This window comes from Sapajus apella, unplaced genomic scaffold (assembly GCF_009761245.1).
Source record: "Sapajus apella isolate SASKATOON/1434 unplaced genomic scaffold, GSC_monkey_1.0 scaffold26, whole genome shotgun sequence".
In the NCBI taxonomy this organism is placed as follows: Eukaryota; Metazoa; Chordata; class Mammalia; order Primates; family Cebidae; genus Sapajus; species Sapajus apella.
Window position 1 is genome coordinate 8,011,758 of NW_022436966.1, and position 24,300 is coordinate 8,036,057.

The 24,300-nt window shown below is 43.7% G+C and overlaps 1 protein-coding gene across 3 annotated transcripts in view; it reads left to right on the forward strand.

Annotated features, from left to right (window-relative positions):
- Window positions 1-24,300, forward strand: part of SPRED2 (sprouty related EVH1 domain containing 2) — a 129,405-nt gene that overhangs the window by 49,971 nt on the left and 55,134 nt on the right. The window contains exon 1 of one of the 3 annotated variants that reach the window (XM_032291938.1): window positions 22,279-23,179. The exons of the other annotated variants lie outside the window; for them this stretch is intronic. Coding sequence (XP_032147829.1) covers window positions 23,163-23,179 — 17 coding nt within the window. The 5' untranslated portion in view covers window positions 22,279-23,162. Of the gene's footprint in view, window positions 1-22,278; window positions 23,180-24,300 lie in introns of those variants that run through there. 3 annotated transcript variants of the gene reach the window in all.

Here is a 24,300-nt window from a genome sequence, read left to right on the forward strand (position 1 = left end):
TTTTTTTTTTTGAGATGGAGTTTCGCTCTTGTTACCCAGGCTGGAGTGCAATGGCACGATCTCGGCTCACCGCAACCTCCGCCTCCTGGGTTCAGGCAATTCTCCTGCCTCAGCCCCCTGAGTAGCTGGGATTACAGGCACACACCACCATGCCCAGCTAATTTTTTGTATTTTTAGTAGAGACGGGGTTTCACCATGTTGACCAGGATGGTCTCGATCTCTTGACCTCGTGATCCACCCGCCTCGGCCTCCCAAAGTGCTGGGATTACAGGCTTGAGCCACCGCGCCCGGCCAACACTAGTGTTTTTAGTTGTGTGTGTGTGTGTGCGTGTGTGTGTGTGTGTGTGTGTGTGTGTGTGTTTTGGGGAAAAATTGCTTTTCACCACCGCCCTCCTGGTTTTGGTCCTTCATCTGCCCTGGACGAATCATTGGAGGAGACTGAGGGACTTCCTGCCCCATGGATAACAGCCCCAAAGAGCACAGGGTGAACCCTGTGGTAGGAGACCAGGACCTCTCCCAGCCATCCTCACTATACTCACTATACTCTTATGGACCCAAGAAGTCACTGAAAATGGAGATGTAACCCATGGACCTTCAGTAATTTTTCAAGGCCCAGGATCAAGTAGGAGTAGATACTTTAGCTGGGAGCCAGGCACCAGGCAGGCAGGGCAGCCCTGCCCACATGCCGCCCAGGGCTGGCATGACCTCACCATCATTTGTTGGGCACTGGTAATGTCTTTGGCCCCGCCCCTAATGGGAGACACGCGATCTTTAGCTTGAGGGCTCATATTCAGAGTTTCATAAGCACTAGATTCACTCAGGTTGAACTTTCTTTTCCCCATACACGCTGTATTAAAATAAATGACTGAACACAGAGTGTGGGTGAGGCACTGGCCCAGCTCTTTGTGCAGCTGTGTGATGCACTGAAGCTGAAGACTCGATCTGCATGGCTGCATCGTGGTGGCTTTAGAAATTCTCTCTCCACCGGGCATGGTGGCTGATGCCTATAATCTCTGCACTTTGGGACGCCGAGGCAGGTGGATCACTTGAGGTCAGGAGTTTAAGACCAGCCTGGCCAACATGGTGAAACCCCCATCTCTACTAAAAATACAAAAGTTAGCCGGACGTGGTGGTGCACATCCGTAATCCCACTTACTCAGGAGGCTGAGACAGGAGAATCACTTGAATGTGGCAGGCAGAGGTTTCAGTGAGTTGAGATTGTGTCACTGCATTCCAGCCTGGGTTCCAGAGTGAAACTCTCAAAAGAAAAGAATTTGCTCCCCCTAGGTTTTCAGTGTATATACATTTCCTTTCATATACATGTATATATTATATGTTTATGCTAAATTGGCATTTTTAGTTTCATAGTCTTTAGCTCTAAACTGGAAACGTATTTGTACATTTAAATTTACAAACTTGCTTTAACCAAACTCTGTAGTATCTTCACTCTGGAGCAGTATGCACACAAATACCTAACCTTTCCAATGTAGGCCCTAGTTACTTAAAAAATAATTCTGAAGTATAACAGATAGGTTTTGACTATTTTGCTATGATTTTTCATTTATTGGTATCAGAATTGAATACATTTAGCTGTTGCTGTCTGCTAAGTAAACTGAGACCTGCGTATGCTTACCGTTATTTTATGTGAAAGTCAGCCAATCTGTGTTACAAATGACTGTTTCAGCTACGGAAACAAGACGCCACTGTGAATAGGATTCCTGCCCTGTGTGGTGGGCACCGCTGGAGAGTAATGACTGTATTCCTTAAAGAGAAAGCGGGAGAGTGGCAGTACAGACCAGGGTGGAGGTGGCTGAGGAGATTGTTCCGTGTGGAATTTCCGCCTCTGGTGTTCTGTGACCCCAACAGAGGGAGCCAGCACTTGCGGTGTACCTCCCTCACTGCCCACAACACACAAGGCATTAGTACCTTGAACTCACCCCACAACACTGCGAGAGCCCCAATGCCTTCCACTTGAGGTTTTAGATGTTTAGGGTATTCGCTGAATACTCTCCATTTGAAGTGTTTTTCTATAACATTAGAACCAGCTTCAACTTAAAAAACAAAAGAACAACATAGCTGTTAGCCATATGTAGAAAACTGTTCATCCGTATGAGTTCTGGGTGAACTGTAGTGGGAAAGCTGGGTGTCTAAAGTAGACATTATTTTCAAAAAATGCTGTTATGGCCAAGACTTCTGAAACAACAGAGTGCTCTGAATATACAGAGTGATAGCTGAAGAGCCCAAACCTGAAATTTCCTTCCTTATATAGATAGCCCGAGCTTTACTTGATTTTTCTTCCTCAATAAAATGGAAACCATACTGTAAGGGTGATGATAATATAAATTTGACAAAGGCATGATTACATTACGAGCTTACTAAGTTTGCAGCACTGTTCTGGGTCTTGGATAATCAGGAGAGACCTTACATTCTTTTAAGAGAGATACACACACAATAAACATAGAAGCATGTAAACAAGAAGAGTACAGATGGTACCGATGCCATGAGAGGTACAATAGAGTGTATGTGACCTGGCCCGTACCTAGTGAATACTTGTCTCCATAATTGTTAGCTGCTGCTATTACTACTGTGGTTGCTGAACGCCCTGTTGGGGTAAGAAGTTCCCTTGGTGAAGTTTGGTGAAGACCTGATACCAGAGGGCATACAAAGTGAAGGCCTGGGCTTTCTTTTTTTTTTTTTTTTTTTTTTTTTCCTTTTTGAGATGGAGTCTCACTCTTGTCACCCAAGCTGGAGTGCAGTGGCATGATCTCAGCTCACTGCAACTTCCACCTCCCATGTTCAAGCGATTCTCCTGCCTCAGCCTCCCAAGTAGCTGGGATTATAGGCGCCCACCACCACACCTGGCTAATCTTTGTGTTTTTAGTAAAGACAAGGTTTCACCATGTTGGCCAGGCTGGTCACGAACTCCTGAACTTAGGTGATCCACCCGCCTCAGCCTCCCAAAGTGCTGGAATTACAGGCAGGAGTCACCGCGCCATGCCAGGCCTGTGCTTTCTGTTATAATATCATCCCCCATTTTTGCCTCACCATCTCCCATGGGCATGATCAGTTAACAATTGCTGGAAAAATCAACTTTACCTGAACATTTAGGAAACTATTTGGGATCTCCAGTGTTTTTCTTCCTCTTTGAAAACACTAAAGCAGGTCTGCATTTATTAAGGGGAGTGGTGATCATTGTCTGTCTCTTCTGCTGCTTTACTCTAAAGGAACTTAAGAGCCCACAAGCATTTTCCCTGAAAAGGTCATATTTCCAGGGAAATTAGAGCTCATTTAAAGTTTCTAGGTAAGAAAACCCCAGGTTCTTATTTTTCTCCTTTTACTTCTTGGTGGCAATGGGTAGGGAATCAAATATCAGATTACCTTCTTTCTCTCTGGTTTTCCCCCACCACTGTATCAGACCAGGAAGGTGCAAGAGGGTCGTGCTGACTCTTCTAACTCTCATCCCTCTACTATGCCTCCCCTCCCCCGCTGCACTGGCATGGTTACCTGTGAAGCAACTGCCAAAGACAACATGGGCAGCCTTTGCGTCTGGGTAGCCTGGTTCACAATGGCGGTTAATGGAAGTTCCTCTTCAGATGCCCTGCAACTCCCCAGAGGGTGTGGGCATCTCTTCTTATGTAAAAGGAAAATCTTAGGAAATTTTAAATTTTTCCCTTAATCAATCGGCAAGGTCATAGGAGGCTTTGTAAGTGTTCATTACAAGTGGAAAGCAGGCTGGGCACAGTGGCTCACACCTGTAATCCCAGCACTTTGGGAGGCTGAGGTGGGCAGATCACCTGAGGTCAGGAGTTTGAGATCAGCCTGGCAAACATGGTAAAACCCCTTCTCTACTAAAAATACAAAAATTAGCCAGGGTGGTGGCACATGCTTGTAATCCCAGCTATTTGGGAGTCTGAGGCATGAGAATCGCTTGAACCTGGGAGGCAGAGGTTGCAGTAAGCTGAGATCACACCAGTGTACTCCAGCCTGGGTGACAGAGCAAGACTCCGTCTCAAAAAAAAAAAGAAGAAATGGAAAGCAAAATTTCTAGTGAACCATGTCATAGAAGTTTATATTAGACCTACTGTGTGTCAAGTTTTGTTCTGAACAGGTGGAGAGGAGGGAACAGAAATGAGCAGGCAATCAACAAGGAGCCCTGGGACTCTTGGTGTAATTGAGGTGTGCAGGAGAGACAGGCAAATGAAAATGAATAAGCATACTGCAAATCAGGGCCAGAGAGCGCCTCTGAACAGGTCACCTGACAGAGTGGAAACCGATTTCCTTGTCAAAGTCTTCCTTGAGGGAAAGGATGAGTTTCACTGTAGTGAGGAAGACGTAAGGAGGGCTTTTCTCAGTGGGGGTAGCATCTGCTGCCTTCTGGGTTTGGTATAAGGGAGGTGTGGGGAAAGGGCTTGGCCTCATGGGCCTGCAGTCTTTGCTGCTACACCGGGCTTGTTCTCAGAAGGGCCCCACCCACACTTGGTTTAATGTGTTGCTGCCTTGAAATTCTTATTAAGTTTTGAACTAAAGGTGGCTCCACAAATTATTTTCATTTTGCACCAGGCCCTGCAAATCATGCAGCTGGTCTTGCCTATGGATATGGGACTGTGAAAATGGACTTGACTGGATTGTGAAGAGCTTTGTGTCAAGCCTGAGAACATCTGACTTTATTCCACAAGAGTAGGGAGCCATGAAAAGTATGCTGACAGGGTTGGGAGAAGAGGCACTGGGGGCTGTGAGACCAGGGAGACCAGCAGTCCACCAAGGGAGGCTGATAGCACCATGCCGGGACAGACACCGAGGGCTGCAGTTCACACACCTGGTGGAGATGGGCTGGCTCTGGGCACTGGGAAGGAGGCCGAGAGGGCCATTGCAGGTGGCTGAGGCTTCTAGCTGAGCTGCAGATCCCGAACACCAGGAATGCAGGAGAAAGGAGTCCCTCAGCCAGTGGCAGCGAGGCAGATGTTTTGCAGGAGTAGGGTGAGGCTCTTTCCAGAAAGACCCGGAAATCTCTGGTGGGACAGCTTGTAGAAACATGCACTGCAGCTGCTCAGCTGCAGCAATGACCTGCAGATCAAGGTTTTTGTCAGTATCAAGAGCTTCACTAGAACAAATATTCATCCAAAAATAAACTTCCCGTTCTTCCTGTTTTTATAACTTGCCTATTTCCTCTGAGTTTGAGGCTGGGCTCCAGTTCCATGGGTTATTAATCTTCAGAGGATCAAGACCTCTATAGAAGTATTTCCTGTACATGTTTATCTACCCAGCCCTAAATTATATTCTCCAAATGATAAGAGAACTTTTCCATACTGGTGTGTCAGACTTCTCAGAAGGATTTCGATTAGGCGCCACATCTAGTAAGGCTAAATCAGAAAGCCTTATCCCAGACCATAGGGAACCCAGGTAATGGTGGGGAGCAGCCTTTGGTAGATTTTGATAGGCACTCAGCCTCCCTCCTCCAGGTGAAATGTAGCTTCTTTCTGGCCAGAGTCTTAAGGATATAAATTAATAGCTGTAGAGGGCCCTATTTGAGGACATTTTATTTAAATACCCTGTTGAATACCAGCGCGGGGATATTAGCTAAAGAAATTCTCCTTAGGAGAGGTCAAAATACCCTTTATTGGACCATCCGTTGTTCTTACAGCAACTTCCAATTAGAAACAGGGCCTCTGCCTTCATAGATGAGGTTGCTGGAGTGAACTTGGTGCTCATGACTGCACAGAGAAAGAGGGAAAAGCTCTGTTGAAGCTTGGCCGAGTTTAGACCTGATATACAAGTATGTATGGTTAAGCAGACGTGGGCACTTTACTCATCAGCCCAGTCCACCTGACTCTGGAGCCCTTCCTTGCTCTCCTACTTTTTATGCTTACAAATCCCAAGCTAGCATGCCGGTGGTATTTTTAAAACGTAAGCCTTCTTGTATGACTCTTGCAGAGAGGCGGTGGTGACCGGGCTGCGTGGGTGGTGGCTTGTGCCGCAGCGGAACTTGGAGGAAGGCCAGCTGCCTTTTACAGAGGCCTTCCGAGGTGGGGCTGGGATGCCACATTTTTCCAACACACCACCGCAAAGCAGCACCGCTCCCCCTTGGAGATCCAGGTGACTCCACTGAGAATTACTGCATCACACTGTGGCTTCTAGTCCCACACTGTCCAGTACGGACTCCTAGCCACCTGGGCTGTTGAGCGTCGAAGTGAGGCCAGTGCAAACTGACATGTGCTAAAAGCGCAAAATACACATTGGATTTTTGAAGCCTCATTACAAAGAAAAAGAATGTAAAGCATCTCATTAGTGATTATTTTATTTTGGTTGCTGTGGAAACAAAGATATTTTAGATATCTTGGTTTGTGTCAACTATATTATTATAATGAATGGCACCTGCTTTTTGATTACTTTTTAAATGCGACTACTAGAAAATTTTAAATCGTGTATGCGGCTCAAATTTCATTTCTATAGGAAGGACAGTGCCGTTAGTCTGTGCTGTGAGTGAGCTCAGCTGCCAGTTGTGGCTTTGAAGCCAGTGTGTTCCCAGAGGCTCCTCTCCTTAGTGGCCTGGCTGAGGGGGTGACCCAGCCCTAATCCTTAACTGCCTAGGGCGGTGGGTGGGCCAGCCCATGTCCAGGCAAAAAGTTAATAATTTAAGAAGCAGCAGCAAGAATGTCTAAAAATCCTTTCCAAAGCACTCCTTCTGGTTTTTTCTCTTCTTCTTCTTAGCCTTCTTCCTGGACCAGCCTTCTTCCTGGAAATCTTTTTTTAAACGCAGAACTCTTCCCTTCTGTCCCACATGGGATCTGTGGGGATGGTGGTGTCCAGAGGGGCTATTGTTTTATTTTCTTGTATAAATTATTCTTTTGCCCACAGGTCAGACTGCTCCAGTAGCTGCCTTTTAACCCTTCCTCTGCAGGACCATCTCAGGAACCTCCCAGCTAAGACTGGGAAGCTGCTCTTTCAGACCAATTTCCCCTCCCTTCTGCCTTTGGAGAGATTACTCAAGCGTTAACGTATATTGGGGAAACACAAGGTGTATGTCAAAGCAAGGAAATTCCTGCTTTGGGAAGTACAGAAGTGCAGACCCACAACCAACCTCCTAATGTCAAGCTGGCATTTTAGGAAAAAGGTGTGTGTGGTGGGGGGAATTCCACTGGTGTCTGAAAGCCCTAACTAATTTCCTGTTGCAAGGAGGAGTCTCATGTTGACTTCAGAGGTCCAAGAGGAACCTGTTGAATTGTACAGTTACCATTTGGTAAGGGATATTACATGGTGAGATCTGTCTGCTCGGGCACCCATGCTGAGAGCTTCTGTCGTCAGCCAGTGGAGCAGCCCTGCACTGAGGCACCTCCCTGCTTTTGCCACATTTTGCCCACCCTGCTGTGTGTCATGTACTGAACCTTTGCTGGAGTAATTGCCATAGGTCTCAACATGTATTAAGTGCTTGCTGTATAAAGGTACTATGCAAAGTGACTTTTTACGTGTGCAGTTAACTAGCATAACAAACTCCAAGATGCCCCAGAGGAGATACTCTTGTTTCCCTGTTTTGCAGATAAACTGCAGGTTAGAAAGATGAAATAAGTTGACCAAGCTAGAAATCGGTGGGCAGGGAATGCAACTTGGGCCGTGCTGCTTTAGAGCCATCAAGTGTTTAACTGTTAAGATGTTACTCTGCACTGCCTAGACCAGCCCAGGTATGTTACTGTTTGATTCTGTACAAGCGTTTATCTATTATCAAGACATCTGCTGGTGCAGGCTGGGACACAACACCAAACGAGGATTAAATTCTGGGTTGCCAAACCAGCTGAGCTACGAATTGAGCTCTGAGCGCCTCTGAACTTTGCTGGGAGGATCCTCACTGGCACAGCTTTTACAATGCTAAGTGCTGCAGAAGCTTCTCCTCACCTGGCTGTTGTGTCCAGTAGAGGGTCCAGGGCTGTCTGGAAAAGGGTTCGGTTTGGCCTCCCAGAATGCCCTGCATCTGCTGTGTTGGTGGCGAGGGGGCAGCTCCACAGCTGGCTGGCTAACTTGGTGAGGCTTGGAAATGAGCAAAGGTGTAAGAAAGAGCCACTTGTCTGGAGTCAGGCTGCCCATTTGGTTTGACCTCTCAATGGCTTCATAGGTTGGGCTCTTCTTTCTCTGGGTGGCGGTTTCCCCAGCTCTAAAATGGGGATCCTAGGAGCACCTACCTCAGAGAACTACAATGAAAATTAAAGAGGACACATAAAAGCAAAGTGTACTTGGCATGTCAATGTCATTAATATCGTTAATGCCATTTAATGCTCTTTGATGGAGCATAATCCTATATAAAATGTAATAGAAGATATAATCATGTGGCTTGAATTTTTTGTTATTTTAAGGCAAACACATCAGAGCATGTACCTTTGCATCTGAACATGTACGTTTGTATTTGAATGTTATATCTTTCAAAGCCATGAGCTCACCTCGGGAGACTCCTCTCTCAACTTGATCTCACAGCCGTTTGCTGGGAACATTGTCAGAAGCCTTTGTGGAACTCTTTTCAGAAAAAAAAGAAAGAAAGAAAGTGGGGGCCAAACTTGGCACTAGTAAGTATCTTGTAAAGGTAGATTTTTAAGTTTATTAGTGCTAAGTTTGGTAAATAAGTCCAGAACAAGTTTTGATGATGGATCCACTGAAGCTTTAAAAATGGTGCTTAATTAACAGTAAGGATGGAATTTTTTTTAATGGCTGGCTCATTCATGATTGACCAGCCTTGAAGGCAGTTCCAAAAGAAAGTTTCCAGACAGCTTTTGACTTGTGACAGCATCTCTGGAACACGAGTAGAATCTCCTGGGGCAAAAGCTTTAATGACAGGGGTTTGAGGGTGAGTGGGCAGTCTTGACTCAAATCTATAAGTTTGAGTCTGGAGAGTAAAAGTTAGTCTTATTTACACCTCCAGTATTAAGTGACACTGGCACCTGAGTTGACCTTGTCTTTGGGGCTTGCATAGCTATGAATGGGGCCAGTAACAGAGAAGGTTCTCTGCATACAAGAAAACCTGACTTTGGTCTAGGCTGACTTACATACCAGGTCTCGCTGTACCTTGTGATACATGGAGCTCAGATCAGAAAATGTGAGTGCAGGTCAAGGGAAGGGCCCTCAGGTTGGTATCCTCAGCAAGGACTTTAGAGTTGGGTGTATGAGAAGCACTCGTCCTTCTTGTACAGTGCCATGGACAGAGCAGCCAGGGCAGCTGGAGAACAACACCCAGCTGGGGTGGGTGGAGGAAGAATGCATGACCCCACGGAACACGATAAAGCAAAGTTCAAGGCTCATGATGACTAATAGGTTAATCCAGGAGGATGGGTGATCAAGCAAACTTTGTATTATTTCTTATAGGTGGAAATGAGAGCTGCCATGTTCATTCTATTCAAAAGTATCTCATGGAGGACATTGCTGTGGAAAAAGAGTAGTACCTTGGAGTTTGGCTGGGTCAAATTCCAGCCCTGCTCTCTATTGCTATGCTGACTCAAGCATAGTAACTAAGATTTCATGAGCCTCATTACTCTCATCTGTAAAACGGGAACATGATTGCACTTCAGGGTTGTCACAGACGGGAGGATCATAGGAGTTACATAGATGAGGGGCCTCAACAGATGCAAGGGTTCCACCTCTCCCAAGGCTCTGAGAATGACACCAGAATCAACCCCGTTGCTACAAGAAAATAGGGAGACGCTTGTCGTTGCTTGTCAGAGTATCCCACCTGCCACAGGAAAATGGCCCCAGTCTCCTTGTGAGGAGAGGCTTGCACTCCTAAGAGGAGAATTCCACTTCCTCTTTGCTCAGCAGCTATGAGAAATTTCACTGGTTGAGACCCCTCAACCTCTTAAAACATGAGTTTTTCTGTAGCTAACATAAGCTGTTCTCAGCAAGATGCACATTAGCACCAAATGCTCAGGTGGGTGAGGGGAAACAATCAATGGAACATGTGGTATCCACTGCAATCCTGATATTGATAACAAGTCACTTCTCATCTGGCTATAAAGTAGATCTAACTTCTGGTTTTAACCTATTTGCCAAGTTCCTAGTTTTTACTATAGCTCTCCTGTCATCTTTGCACCAGTAATTCAGGGATGCTCAACCTGGACCCCAGACTTGGGAGCCCTAGAGGGACAGATAATCAGGCCAAGGGGATCCCACGAAAGGCTCGAGCAGAGAGCACCCAGCTGCCCCTGTCTTTTCTCACTTGCCCTTGATATCTTCCTGAACTAGTATATTAGGTTCTCAGAGTACTAATCTCAAACTTCATTGTACATTAGAATTACCTGGGGAACTTTTTAAAATCCAGAAATTCAGGCTGCACCCCAAACAATTAAATTAGGCACCAATTGAAACAACAAAAACAAACCTCCCAGGTGATTCCAGTGTGCAGCCACATTTGAGAACCAACGTGTTAGTTGAAGGAATGAAAAATCAGGTGCAGTTACTTAGTGGGTTGACATTTATGTGGTCACCAACTCTATCATCTGCAGATCATAAGGACAGAATTATCACCCCTATGGGGCCACACTGCTTGTGCTGGTCACTAGTGAGGTCTCAGTGGCAGATAGCCATTATAACAGCCCTTTTTCCTTTTTACTATGAAACATTCACAAAGATAGAACAGTATATGCCCCCACCCCATGTACTCATCACCCAGCTGTCATTTATGTCTCCTCTGCCCCACCACACACTTTCTTGTATGGATGGGATGGACTGGAGTATTTTAAAGCAAATCCCTGGCATGTAATTTCATCTATATATACTTCAGTATGTATTTCTGAGAGATAAGGACTTTAAAACAAGAACCACAATACTATGATCACACCTAAGAAAATTAACAGTTCTTTAATCTCATCTAATACCAAATCCGTGTTCTATTTGCTCCAATTTGTCCGAAAAATTCCTGTATATATTTGGTTTATTCCAATTACAGCCCAAATAAATGTTACTCATTTTTAGTAGTTTGACTTTAACCCCAAGGTAATTAAACTGTCATTGTGTACACACACAGGTAATGATGCATATGCACTTCTGAAGAGAAGTGTAAATGGAATTTGGCTCAGCTGATGTTTACTGAATGAGCTCTCTCCTCCTTCCTTCCTCGGCCCTTCTGGTGGGATCTTGACATGTTACAGAGTAAATGCTAATTGAAGCCCCAGCCATAACACTTCTGTGCTCAGCTTCTGCCTGAAGGCATGTTCCCTTTGGTAAACTTAGAATAGAACCTTCAGGATGCATGTGGAAAGAGAATATGAGTCAGCTTCGTGGACAGCTTAGAATTTCCTGCCCCTTTGCTGGAGGCTGTGGCTGAGAAGCACTGGGTCTGCCTCCTGGTCTCCTCTCTGATCTCTGCTGAGGACTGCTGTTTTGACAGTTACCTAGGGAGTTGCCCAGGACTTGTGTTCTGATGAGAGGACCAGCCAACACCCGCATAGCCCTGCCTGCCTTGATGTGCATATGGCTCTATGCAGCCTTACCTCTAGCTGGGCATATGGGTTCAGGTCAGATGATGACCAGGAAAGGAGGGGGACTTTCCGCCCTCTGAAGTAACACCTGCCACCTTATCAGTCAATGCTTTGGCACAGTGTTCCCCCTCTATGAGATCGAACACTGTTGGAGTCAGACGCTGCAGCTTAAATGGATGATGAGGCTTTAGGGGTTGGCAAGAGGAAGACAAGGATGGAGAATGGGCAACCTAAATAATCAAACTGTATCACTCCTTCCACAAATACCAATCTAGTACTACTAGGTATGTATCATTCATTTTCCTAACCCAACCAATCTAAATTTTAATTTTTCTGTAGCTTTTTTCTTCTTTAAAAGGACTTTGTTTCACTTCAGGTGGGTTTGCAGTTGCAAGATTTTCTTCATTCTCTGTGTCATGGTCAGGTGGTTACAGAGCAGTAAACAAGCATCTTAATATGAAAAGCAACTCTAATATATAAGGTTATCCATCACAGGATTATTTTTAACAGCAAAAAGTTTGGAAAACACTAAGTGCTCATTAATAAGGAACTAAATAAACCATGGTACATCCTTATAGTGGAATATTGGACAGATATAAAAAGGAAATGGATTAGTTGTGCTTCAATATGGAAAGATTGTGAGGAGATTAGCAGCAAGGTCTAGAACATGCGAATAATGTGCTTGCTACCTTTTTTGTGAGATGAGGTTGGGAGAGAGTACATATTTATATTTGCATAAACCCTAGAAGGATACACAAAGCAACCTTTAAGAAGTGGGTACCATTGGCTTGGTGGGTAGGAGAAGGAATGGGGCAGATGGGATGGAGGAAGTACGCCTTTGGATTTTGATTTATGAATCAAATGAATACAATACCCTTACAGAACAATCAAAATTTAAAAGAAAAATGCATCTATTTTTACATTGTAAAGATAAATTAATGGCTGTATTATGCCGCAGTTAATCTGTTTTGTAAGCTTCTGGCCACTGCTTATTCACACTTCAACAGTCCAGAATCTGCTCTGAAATGGACCCATGAAACGAACCCATGTAGCCAACCCACGGAGTGCATTCCCTGTTCTTTTCCATGATGTTTTCCTCAACAACAGATTATAAATACATGGTTGGCTCCTGGAGCCCATGGGCGTTTTCCCTTCTTCACCCTGAAATATAAACTGAGCTGACTGCATCTAAAGTTTAACTGTAGCAAACAGGGAAGGCAGGTGTGTATGTCCCACAGCACAGTTGGCTGCTGTCTTCTGTCTCCGGAGGAGGTGCAATGGGAGGACCTGTGAGCAGGGGCATGGCCTCCTCTCCCACCCCAATCTCTCTGTGCAGTCTTGCTTCCCTATTGGCATTCTGTGCACCATATCGTCTGTATGTTTGTGTTTATTTCCAGCTTGTCCTGAGTGGTAGCAAAATCCCTCTGAGCTGAACTGGTCCCACCCTGCTAGCTTTGGAATGTTCAAATGTTATGACTTGCTCTTCACATTCTTAGCATCAGGGACAGTTCTTCCAGGCCTCATGGGAAACAAACAAATGAAATCCATGGAACTCCTTTCTCCATCTTGAGTGGAGAAAGAGGCAGAGAAGATCTTTAGGGAGACTTGGAACAAAGAAACTGTGAGAGTGAACCCTGTTTAAAAGTGTTCTGAAAGATGAAATTCATGGACACTTGAGATGTATTCTCAGCTCTGCCATAAATGTACCTTTTCTATTTTATTCCAGTTTGTGCATTACTATTAGGCTTTTACCTACAAAATAGGTGGAGCCCACATTCATTGTCCATTCCCCCTACTGTTCCTTCTTAGCCAGCTGATACTCACTTTAATGAAACCTGAGAGCTGTCCTTTTAATGACAGCTAAATGAAGAGAGTGGGTAAGCCCTCCTCCCTTGGTCCTTTTCTTCCTTGAATGAGGACTATAGTAAGTACTGTTCTGAAGATGAGTGCTGGTCAGTTGAGATTCCATCAGGGACTTATTATCTCTCCTGCAGATCTCTGCCCCTTTTGAATAGGGCTGTACACACAGTGGAAATCACATGTGGTCACAGCTACCTGAAACCGCACGCAAGCCTTCACCTCTTCCTCCAGTGCTGGGAAGGGTTAATGTTCCTGTGATGGAGCGCCAGTTGCAGCCGTTGGCTGGTATTTAGGAGCCATGTTGACAAATGAATGTGTGCTGCAACTTTAAATGCTTGAGGCACATCAGGGGTGGCAAAGCATGTAGACAGGGCCCCCCCAAATCTCAGCCAACTGCAGAGTATGTGTTCTTCAGAGCAAGGGCCTCTACTCTGTAAATGTTCTCAGGCTCTTGCTGAGTGTGCATTGTTGAATTGGGAAGGGTAACTGTGCACCTATGAGACTCCCCTGTAAAACACTCAGCTGCCAGACACAGCAAGCTCCTTTTTTTGGTAAGGTGCTTTGCATACCCCCTTCTCTCCCCTCTCCCAGAAAGCTGTATTAGGCTCACTCTTGGAGGTACCTGAGAAGAAAAGATACTCGAAACAAGCTGGGTCTTCTCCACATGTGCCTTGCCTATGCAGAAAGCAGGTGAGCCATGGGCAGGAAGTTGGGGCCCAAGTCAAGTCTATAAGCTTTATCTGATAGTTTCCCAATCTATTAACCAGTGAGCACTGACTCACATTCACTGGCCTATTTTTAAAATTTCTGATAGAGCTAAAATGTTTGTGGCAGAGCCAGAAAGAACTTTCTTTTTTTTTTTTTTTTTTTTTTTTTTTTTGAGACGGAGTTTCACGCATGTTACCCAGGCTGGAGTGCAATGGCGCGATCTCGGCTCACCGCAACCTCCGCCTCCTGGGTTCAGGCAATTCTCCTGCCTCAGCTTCCTGAGTAGCTGGGATTACAGGCACGCACCACCATGCCCAGCTAATTTTTTGTATTTTTAATAGAGACGGGGTTTCACCATGTTGACCAGGATGGTCTCGATCTCTTGACCTCGTGATCCACCCGCCTCGGCCTCCCAAAGTGCTGGGATTACAGGCTTGAGCCACCGCGCCCGGCCCAGAAAGAACTTTCAAGTATTTAGTAACTTTGGCTGCCCTGCTGGTGATTTATTTAACCTGCCACCTGAGAATTCTTATCCAGGTAAATATCCTAGATGTGATAATCTACTTTTCTTATTCTGGAATCATCAGAAACCACAAAGTTAAATGTGACAGAATTTTGGGATTGATTTTAGCTAGTTGGCTGATTCTTAGTAAAAGAACAATGAACTTAGAATCTGAAGGTTGGGGCCCAGTTTGGCTCCTGCTATTAAATTTGCACAAGGAACTTGATCAACAGCTGTAATGTTCTCTTCCATCAAGTGTCCTTGATCTGGACCTGGGTATTTCTAAGGTCCAGTTTAGAATTCCAGTTCTTCCAGTTCTGTAGTTAATATCTAGGGCTAATATCCAAGGTTCATAAGGTGTGAACCCCATAAATTATTTATTTGCCCCTCTGGGGAGCTGAACGAAAGCAGAAGAAAATAAAATCTTGCCAGGCCCTGTGCACAGTCTCTTTTGTTTTTATCAGGAATGAATAAATAGAAAAACGGGAGTATTATTTTCCAGTAATTTTTTTAAGTGTGTCTCAGTGGCGAAAAGTACGTTGTTAGCAAACGTGCCTCACATACTGTGGCTGCCTGTAAGATTCGTACATTCCTCTGCCTAGATGTATTTCAGGTGAACGTTTTTCTTTGCGTTTCCTAAATTTTCTGTGGTGAATTTTTTACTTTTTGTGATGAAGAAAAAAATACGCATAACAGAAGTTTGCTATTGTCATTTCTTCTCATGTAATCCTCATCTCTACTCGCTGTAGAAGCCAATAAAGGATAATCTGTGTTTGTTGAAAGAATAAAAGAAATCCAATCTACCATGGGTTTTTCTATGTGCCAAATACAAAAGGAAAAATGAAAAGACCTGCAGAATCTCATGTCCAATGGTAAAGATGACACACAAGTCATAACAAAACACTGTAATTGTGTTACCAGCTGCCATGAAGACAGAAGAGGTTGTGCTGTAGACTCTGTCTCCCTATCTTGGGTCTTTGTCTGAGTCAAAAGTCCAGTGTAATTCTAAGACTCAGTGCTTGCATATTATATAACCATAGCTAATGTTGACATTAGCAGCTGCTGTTGACTAATGTTTGTTTGTAAGGAAAAGTGAGTTCTAGCTTTGGGGTAAGATCCACATCCTTTTGGACTGGTGTGTGGGTTTGGTGTGGTCTCTTAGATCTAGCATCAGGGACAGAGCTTTTCTCCCAATCCATTGGTCTTGATCCATCAGCAGCGCCCAGCTTTCTTTCCACTCCCCTGTTCTTTATGGGGTAGTCTCATTTCACTGTTTTGGAGCTTCAAGTATTAACCTAGTTTAAACCCTGCATTTTCTAGACAAGGATTTGAGGCACAAAGAAGTCAAGTGACTCTGCCCCAAGTCTTATAACTAGTGGCAAAGCCAGGCCAAAGCTACTGCCTCTCAGTAGAATAAACTTGGAAGATTTCTAACTCCATTCATTGTAGGCTGTTTACCTAGGGGAATAATTCAAAAGTATTGTTGAAAGTTTTTAGAAGACATTTCCGGGTCCACAGCTGAATATCTGTATAGTCATCTGACAAGCAGCTACCACGTGAAAGGTTTACTTAGCTAGGAAGCTACTATTTTCTTGGATAAGTTTTGTGTGGCCAGCATCAAGGTGAGGAATAGATTTCTCCCCTGAAGTCTATTCTTAGAATTAAACAGAGCAGCTTCAGGTCTAATTCTGGCTTAGAGATAGGGAAACAACAGAGTGGGTTGAGCTGGCCTGAATGGCAGATTTGGGTCTGGCACGCTTAGTCCGGGCAGTGATCCTCTTTGTACAAGTGCACCTTAAGGAATAGGCCATTCACCCTTAAGCTGATTTCAGGCTCAGATCAGACCTCATTGTTCAGCCTCTCAGGTGCTAAATACATTAAATGGTTACTCCTTAAGCACTCCCTTTATCTCATTTCCAGGACTCGGAGTTAACCAAATTTCTTGAACTTCAAATTCAACCCCTAGATCTAGGCTTGATCTGTCTGCAACTCAGGTGTCTGGAGAAGCCGGGCCTTGTCCTGGTTGGCCCTCAACACACTTTTGCCAGGCGTGAAGGGGAAACTGGCCTCCTCTCATAGACACCTGGCCTCCCATCAGCCACATAACCGGCACCCTGAATGCCCCAACCATTGCTAATCAAGCCCCTGGCTCTTCCCATACTTTCCCAGAGTGACTTTCCCATATTTCTAATGTATTTGGATTCTTCGTCTCTCATCAGTCCTGCCTCATCTGTGTAACATACTGTGCTGGAGAAACTCAGACTATCTAGACAAAGCCTGCCTACTACTTCAGCCCCCTATTTTCTCTCCACACACTCCAGGAACAAAATTTATGGAGTTTTAGGAGAATGTGAGTTCCCTTTGCCTTTCCCTAAAGAAACCTAGGCTGAAACCACAGTCCTAGCTCTGAAAGATCATTACATTATAGAGCTTCTTCTGTTTTTTGAGACAGAGTCTCGCTCTGCCTCCCAGGCTAGAATGCAATGGTGTGATCTCTGTTCTGCAACCTCCACTTCCCGGGCTTAAATGATTCTCCTGCCTCAGCCTCCTAAGTAGCTGGGATTACAGATGTCCACCACCATGCCTGGCTAATTTTTGTATTTTTAGTAGAGACAGGGTTTCACCATGTTGGCCAGCCTGGTTTCAAACTCCTGACCTCACATGATCCACCCACCTCAGCCTCGGAAAGTGTTGGGATTACAGGTGTGATCCACTGTGCCCGGCTGAGCCTCTTATTTTTTTTTTTAAATCTACTTGGCATAATAGCCTATATGCATTTCATCTGCAAGAAGAGCCAGAAGACCTGGCCAAGCTGAACATCCCCAAATTAACCCTGAGCTTTGGAGAGAGCTTTATTTTACCCCTCCTGCCAGTTGGTTACACTTTAAGAAACATAGCTGAAAACTGACTTAGCTTCAAGTAAGATTTGTCACTGTGTATACTGAAGTCCTGCTCTACTAGGTAACAGTAGAAATCATCTGCCACCCCTTCTTCTGTGACCAGCCCTCATTATTCTTGTCAGTATTTAACACAGGCATTTCTCTATTGGAGTGACCTCTCAAAGATGTTGGTATTTGCCAGTAAGGCAGAAAGTGACCACCAGAAAGACACTGTGTATATCTAAGTATACCCCAGTTTAATCTGTTCAAACAGCTGGCTGAGACTTTTTTTTTTTTTTTTTTTTTCAAGAGAACATAACTGAAGGCAGTTAGAATGTTTCTTTTGTTCAAATTTCCCCTCCCAGAGACCAGTCCCAGGAGTTCCTTCACCTGCATTATCCATTAATGCTGTGGATTCATTTCCCCCAAATAAACAAGATTTCCTGCCAAAGAAAATATGCAGTATGATTGGATGCAGGGATATGTCTTGGGACCTGATTTTGAGGCATGTTCTTTTTTCTGGGCTGGCCCTCATTCTCCTACTGAGCTCTTATGGGCAGCAACAGTGTGGCTGTAACCTTCATTTCTGAAGGCCCTCTCTGCCTTGTTAATCCTGTGTGTGGCTATTCAGCCCCCTTGAAAGCATCCTTCATTTCTGTTTGCTTAGTTTCCTGCATGCCTCTTCCAGATCATCTTTCACCTCTTGCTTCAACCTCTGGGGACATTGTGGTTTCTACATAATGCACAAATGTGACTTGGGGGAGGGGAGGATGACTGTGGACTCATACACTTTAGCTGGAGTCACTGGACTCTGAAATAGGGGAGGTCCTCTCTGAGTGAGCTGGTCAGGAAAGAGGGGAGGTGGAAAGACCAACAGGCAAACTCAGGCACTGTAGATTTCCCCTCCCGCCACAAGACAGAGAGCTGTGTATGTGTTTTGCATTATAAGGAAAGTATGAGCTACAGCTCCTGTGGACCAAATCACCATAAATAACACTCTTGTATCCGATTCTAAATTGGGACATTAAGAAGAATATGGGACCAACAACCAACATTTCTATAGGAAAAAGATCTGTTTTTTTTTTTTTTTTTTTTTTTTTTTTGAGACAGTCTCACTCCGTCACCAGGCGCCAGGCTGGAGAGCAGTGGCGCAACCTTGGCCTCCCAGGTTCAAGCAATTCTCCTGCCTCAGCCTCCCAAGTAGTTGGGACTACAGGAGTGTGCCACCACGCCCAGCTAATTTTTTTTTTTTTGTATTTTTAGTGGAGACGGGGTTTCACCACGTTGGCCAGGATGGTCTCGATCTCTTGACCTCGTGATCCACCCACCTCAGCCTCCCAAAGTGCTGGGATTACAGGCGTGAGCCACTGCGCCCGGCCAATCTGGTTGTTTTTTTACCCAAATGTTGATCACCAGGGGTCAATGAACTTTTTCTATGAAAGTTAGATGGTAAATATTTTCAGCTTTGGGGACCGTATGGTTTCTGTTACAACTGCTCGGGTCTCCCTTTGTAGCTCTCAAGCAGTCATAGACAGTATATAAACAGATGAATGTGTGGCTGGCCATAATCTGCCTACCTCTGAGAGTGTAAATTCTTAAAACTTACTAATATCATTATCACTGTTGTTCACATAAACTGATGAGTGTTCTGTATGTGGCCAGGCTCTGTACTAAGTACTTGTTGCAAATGGTCATATTTATACCATTCAAAACAATTCTGTGAGATCATTAATAGTATTGTACCCATTTTACAGATAAGGAAACAGCAGTTTAGAGAAGTTAAGTAACATTAAGTGTGGACAAGGCTGAATTTTGAACCAAGAAAATTTGACTCCAAGCTCATGCTTTATACCACTACACAATACAGTCAACCTATACAGTACCTGCATCATTGATATCCACATTTGCCTTTAGATCTTGACATTAGCCGGTATTGGGACTTAAGTTATATACATATATAGCTAAAGTTTTGCTTTTAGCTAGAGCTAAATTTGCTTCTTACCTGCCAAGCATCAGTGCTAGGAAATAAATGTGTGAAGGCCTGGAGAGCTCAGAGGCAGAAGACATATCCAGGCTGGTTTCCAGGTTCTAAGGCCCCATGCTCTGAAATCAGTGAGGTGGAGCCAGGCCTGCGGCAAGCTATACTACTCCTTGGAATGGTCTCACCCAGGCCCAGCACTGGCATGAGCTGCCAAGCCATGGCTCACAGGTGCAGGTTTCTCAGCTGCTGGTGGCACAGACCACACTAGTATGGTCAGGGGAGACTGGAAATTGCATAATTCACATTGTTTTCTAACTAGTGGTGTCATTAGCATGCAGGTTGACCAAATAGAAATGTCTGTTAAAGATAGCAGGAGCCATGTTTTGATGCCTTTGTTGTTACAATGAATAAATGTGTTCTGAAGAAAACTTAGAGTAAAAGCAAAGAAGATCAGGGAGAAAGTATCCCATATGCTATCACCACCAAAGTTCTTTCTTCAGGCTCATTGGGATGGTAGTGAGAGTTGGGGGTGGGGAGTCTGTGGTCAAATAAATTTGAAAAATGCAAGCTTAGAGAAACTTGAACAGTATCCTCAAGGATATAGCATGATGTTTTCCCAAAATGTGTGTGTGTGTGTGTGTGTGTGTGTTTGTGTGTGTGTCCATGTGTCCCCTTATAAAAATATTTACAGGGAATATCCTCTGAGAAACCCAAACCCAGAGGCATTTCCCAGTGTTAACATTTTGGTAAATTTCTTTATGGTCCAAGATTTTTCAAATGAGTGGGCATGTCAGCAGCAGCTATAGTGATTATTAAATACATTTAAAAATCTTTTTTTGTTGTTGTTTTGAGACAGGGTTTTTGCTGCATCACCCAGACTGGAGTGCAGTGGCACAAACACAGCATACTACAGCTTCAACCTCCCAGGTTCAGGCTGTCCTCCTGCCCCAGCCTCCTGTGTATCTGGGACCACAGGCATGCACCAACATGCCCAGCTAATTTTTGTATTTTTTGTAAAGACAAGGTCTCATTTTGTTGCCCAGGCTGGTCTCAAACTCCAGCCTCAAGCAATCCTCCTACCTCGGCCTCCCAAAGTGTTGGGATTATGGGCATGAGCCACTGCTCCCAATAATCTCTTTGTTTATTTTTTTAGGAATAGGGGTTTTATACATATTATTTCTTGTGTGGTTGTGAATGTTTAAGTTTATTTTGAAATATTTCATAATTACAGAAATGTTGCAAGAATAGTATGGACTCCCTATACCCAATTCCCCATTTGTTACCATTTTACTATCTTTGCCTTATTCTCATTCTTTGTGTGTGCATATATGCATACATTATTGCTATTATTTTTGTATTTTTTATTACCGAAGTCTGAATTATAAAATTCTTCAATGAACAGTGAACTTATTTCTCAAAGATACTAGGGAAACTCAAATTAGACTACAAGTTTATTAATTTCCCCCATTTCTACCTGTGCATTAAGGTAAATTGTGCTTTTCAAGTGTGTGAAAGGTTATAAAATTGCAAGGAAACATTTTGATAAGGCTGCAGCCTGCAGTCTTCATGAGGAAAGCATTGTCAAAGCCAAGAAAGTCTTCAGTTCAGGCCCATGCACAATTCTAATCAGTCTGGATTGATAAGGTTGTAATTTGATGTTGAATGGGACTGTCTCAACCATTTGCAGCCAGCTTGAAGTCCTATTAAACAAGGCCCTTTAAGAATTAGAGTCAGCTGTTTGCTGAGGTGGGAACCTCAGCCCGAAACATGCTTCCATTTTTAAGTTTCAGGACTAAGGGGACCATACAGATGCTCTGGGCTTTAGTGACCTCCATATTTTGTTTCCTGTGGTGACTTATCATGTTTTCATAGTGCATCAAGTTGGTAGTTTTTAAAGTGACAGCCAGTTTCTACAGTAGTTTCATTTCACATACATTGGAACTTCCATATCTGGATTTTTTTTTTCATCCATGAACTCAAAGCTCTTCCTCCTCCAGATGATTTAAGACACCCAGTTTGAGCATTGATTCAAGCAAACACTGTGCCACCCTACCAAAGAATCTGTTGGTTTAAGAGACTATGGATGTGACTTATGTAACTTCTCATGGAGCATTTCCAAAACCATATAAGGAAGCTGGAAATAGTCACCTCTCCTTCATAATGTTAACAGTGAGCTTATGAACGAAGCCAGGACTTGTGTCCTCAGAGAATGCATAAGGGAGGCCGAGGTGGGTGGATCACCTGAGGTCAGGAGTTCAAGACCAGCCTGGCCATCATGGTGAAACCCCATTTAAAAAAAAGAAAATTTAAAAAAAAAAAGAGAAAAAAAAAGGAAACGATCACCAGATCATCCTGGGAGGAGAAGGCACCAGGCATTTGTTCAGGAGGTTGATGCAACACTCACAATAGCCGTAGGACATGTGTATCATACCTTCCAGCTAGAAGGCAGAAACAACTTCAAGTTCAGCTCCCAGACCCACAGGGTCACACTGTGTAAATGGTGCCCTTCGCTCATATGTGTGGCAGCTCTATACTCAACTAGAAAAGTAACTTGTTTCGGTATAAATTGGCTTGTAGGGACTGAAAAAAAAATTTTTTTTTAATTTTTAAAAACATTTTATCGGCCAGGCATGGTGACTCATGCCTGTAATTCCAGCACTTTGGGAGGCCAAGGCAGGCAGATCACAAGGTTAGGAGTTCGAGACCAGCCTGGCCAGTATGATGAAACCTGATCTCTGCTAAAAATACAAAAAAATTAGCTGGGCATGGTGGCACATGCCTGTAATCCCAGCTACTTGGGAGGCTGAGGCAGGAGAATTGAATCTGGGAGGCAGAAGTTGCAGTGAGCCGATATTGCACCATTGCACTCCAACCTGGGCAACACTCCAGAGCAAGACCCTGTCTCAAAAACAATAAAAATTATGAAAATTTTTTCAAAGATACTTCAAAGAAGACAAAAACAGTCAATCTGTATATACGTACTACACAGATGCAATCATTTATCAAGATTTTGCCACATTTCTTTACCCCTCCCCTTATTTATTTATTTATTTATTTAAAATATTCACAACAAACCCCAGGTATCATATCATTTTGCCTCTAACATACTTCAATATGCCTCTCTAAAAAGGTAGACATTTTATAAACACAACGTCACTATTTTACCTATAAAATTAATTCAGAACCAAAATTTTGATGTGCGATTTTTACATAGCCTTTGCAACTGGGTAACCTCGATCAACAAGCACAACGATCAACAAGTCCATGCCTACACTAATTCAGCTGGTAACTTAAAAGATAAGGATCCTTGCTTTCAACTTTGGACGAAATTATTTGGTTTGGGGATGGGGGCAGGTGAAGAATTTGCACTTGTGGTTGTCCAGAATGTAATCTCAGGTATTGAGCTTGTGCCATTTACTTCCTCGACATTTCATACTCTCATCAATGATTGATAATCATAACTTACAGGAATTTTTTAAACAATATTTTAATTGGAAAAAGCATCTGTCAGCTGTCAGGCTTCCAGTTTCCACTTTTTGCGAAGCAGGATGTTGAATGTGAGTAATGACACAACAGGCCTATAAAATGCGGACTAACCCTCGGATGACTCATCCGGTACAATGCAGTATATTTGTCAAGGAGACTGAATCATATATGGGGGAAACCACTTCTCAGGCAGCCAGCTGGTTCTCAGGTCAGCAAGAGACAATCCATTTTTATCGGAAGCTTTATAGTAGCAATAATGCTAATACCCAGCACTTGGGCTCCACAATGTAGAGGAAATGGCATCGCCTGGCAGGTACGTGCTTACTGTTTACATGAACTTAATTTTTTCATTGTTCTCTTCTGCTTAACCTTTCTGGTGCTTGCTTCTAACATTTTCTTAAAGGAGAAAAATTATCCTAGTTGTGGAGAACCACCGTGTATGTGTTTGTATTTGTGTATGCCCACGTGCAAGGACAGAGAGGTAACCTCCGGTCTGTTGATAGATTCAGGGCTCTTACCCCCTCATCCCTCTCTCTGAAAACAAATTTCTCCTTAGATATTCTGATAGAAAAAAAATTTTTTACATTAAGTCCTGAATCTAAAAGATGCTACCTAGGAAACAGCTTGCAGAGATGGTATACCTTTTGGGTGGGTACTGTAGAGCTTTAAAAAAATGAATAAGCAGAGGTGAGCCGAAGGAGGTGGTCTAACAATAACTGTTGTGTTACACTGGATTTCTTTCAGTACTGTGCTTTTTTCCTACCTCCAAGGTGAGTGACTTAATGCAAGACAGTTTTATTCCCCTACCGAGTGAGTAGGGTGGCTTTTTTGTTTGTTTGTTTGTTTGTTTTATAAATCACAATTTGCTCATAACTAAATTCATGCATTAACTTTTTCTAGGTAGGAGAAAGAGTGGTGGGGATTTGGTAGCAACATTTAATTATAGTGTTCACATGATCTGAAGGATCATTCTGCATAATTGGGAGGCTGTGTCTGCCTGTCTGACCCTCTTTCTTCACCCACTAAATTTAAACAATGTCTGAGTAGTTAAAGCACATATCTTATTTATTTGAGTGTATTAAACATTCCTATGTGTGTTGACGGTCTATTCAGTGTCTCCTCATATTTTTAAAAAATACTTTGTGAGTCTTGCTTGTTAGGGACAGATGCTATAGTTAGTTTATAGCAGTACTATTTATGCTTTCCTGGTCTGTCTGTCCAGAATGGCTGGGTCAGGACCTATAACACAACTGCTCACAAATTTGCCTAAGATTTAGCATTTGTGGAGCAGCCAGTATATAGCAGTAAATCCTGTTATCACTCAGAGAGCATTAAACAGATCTGGGGTTACCAAGCTGGAAAAATAGGCAATCTTTGTTTCTCTTCTCCTTTCTTATAAAGCCCATAATAATGACTTGTTTTCCTTGAAGTATA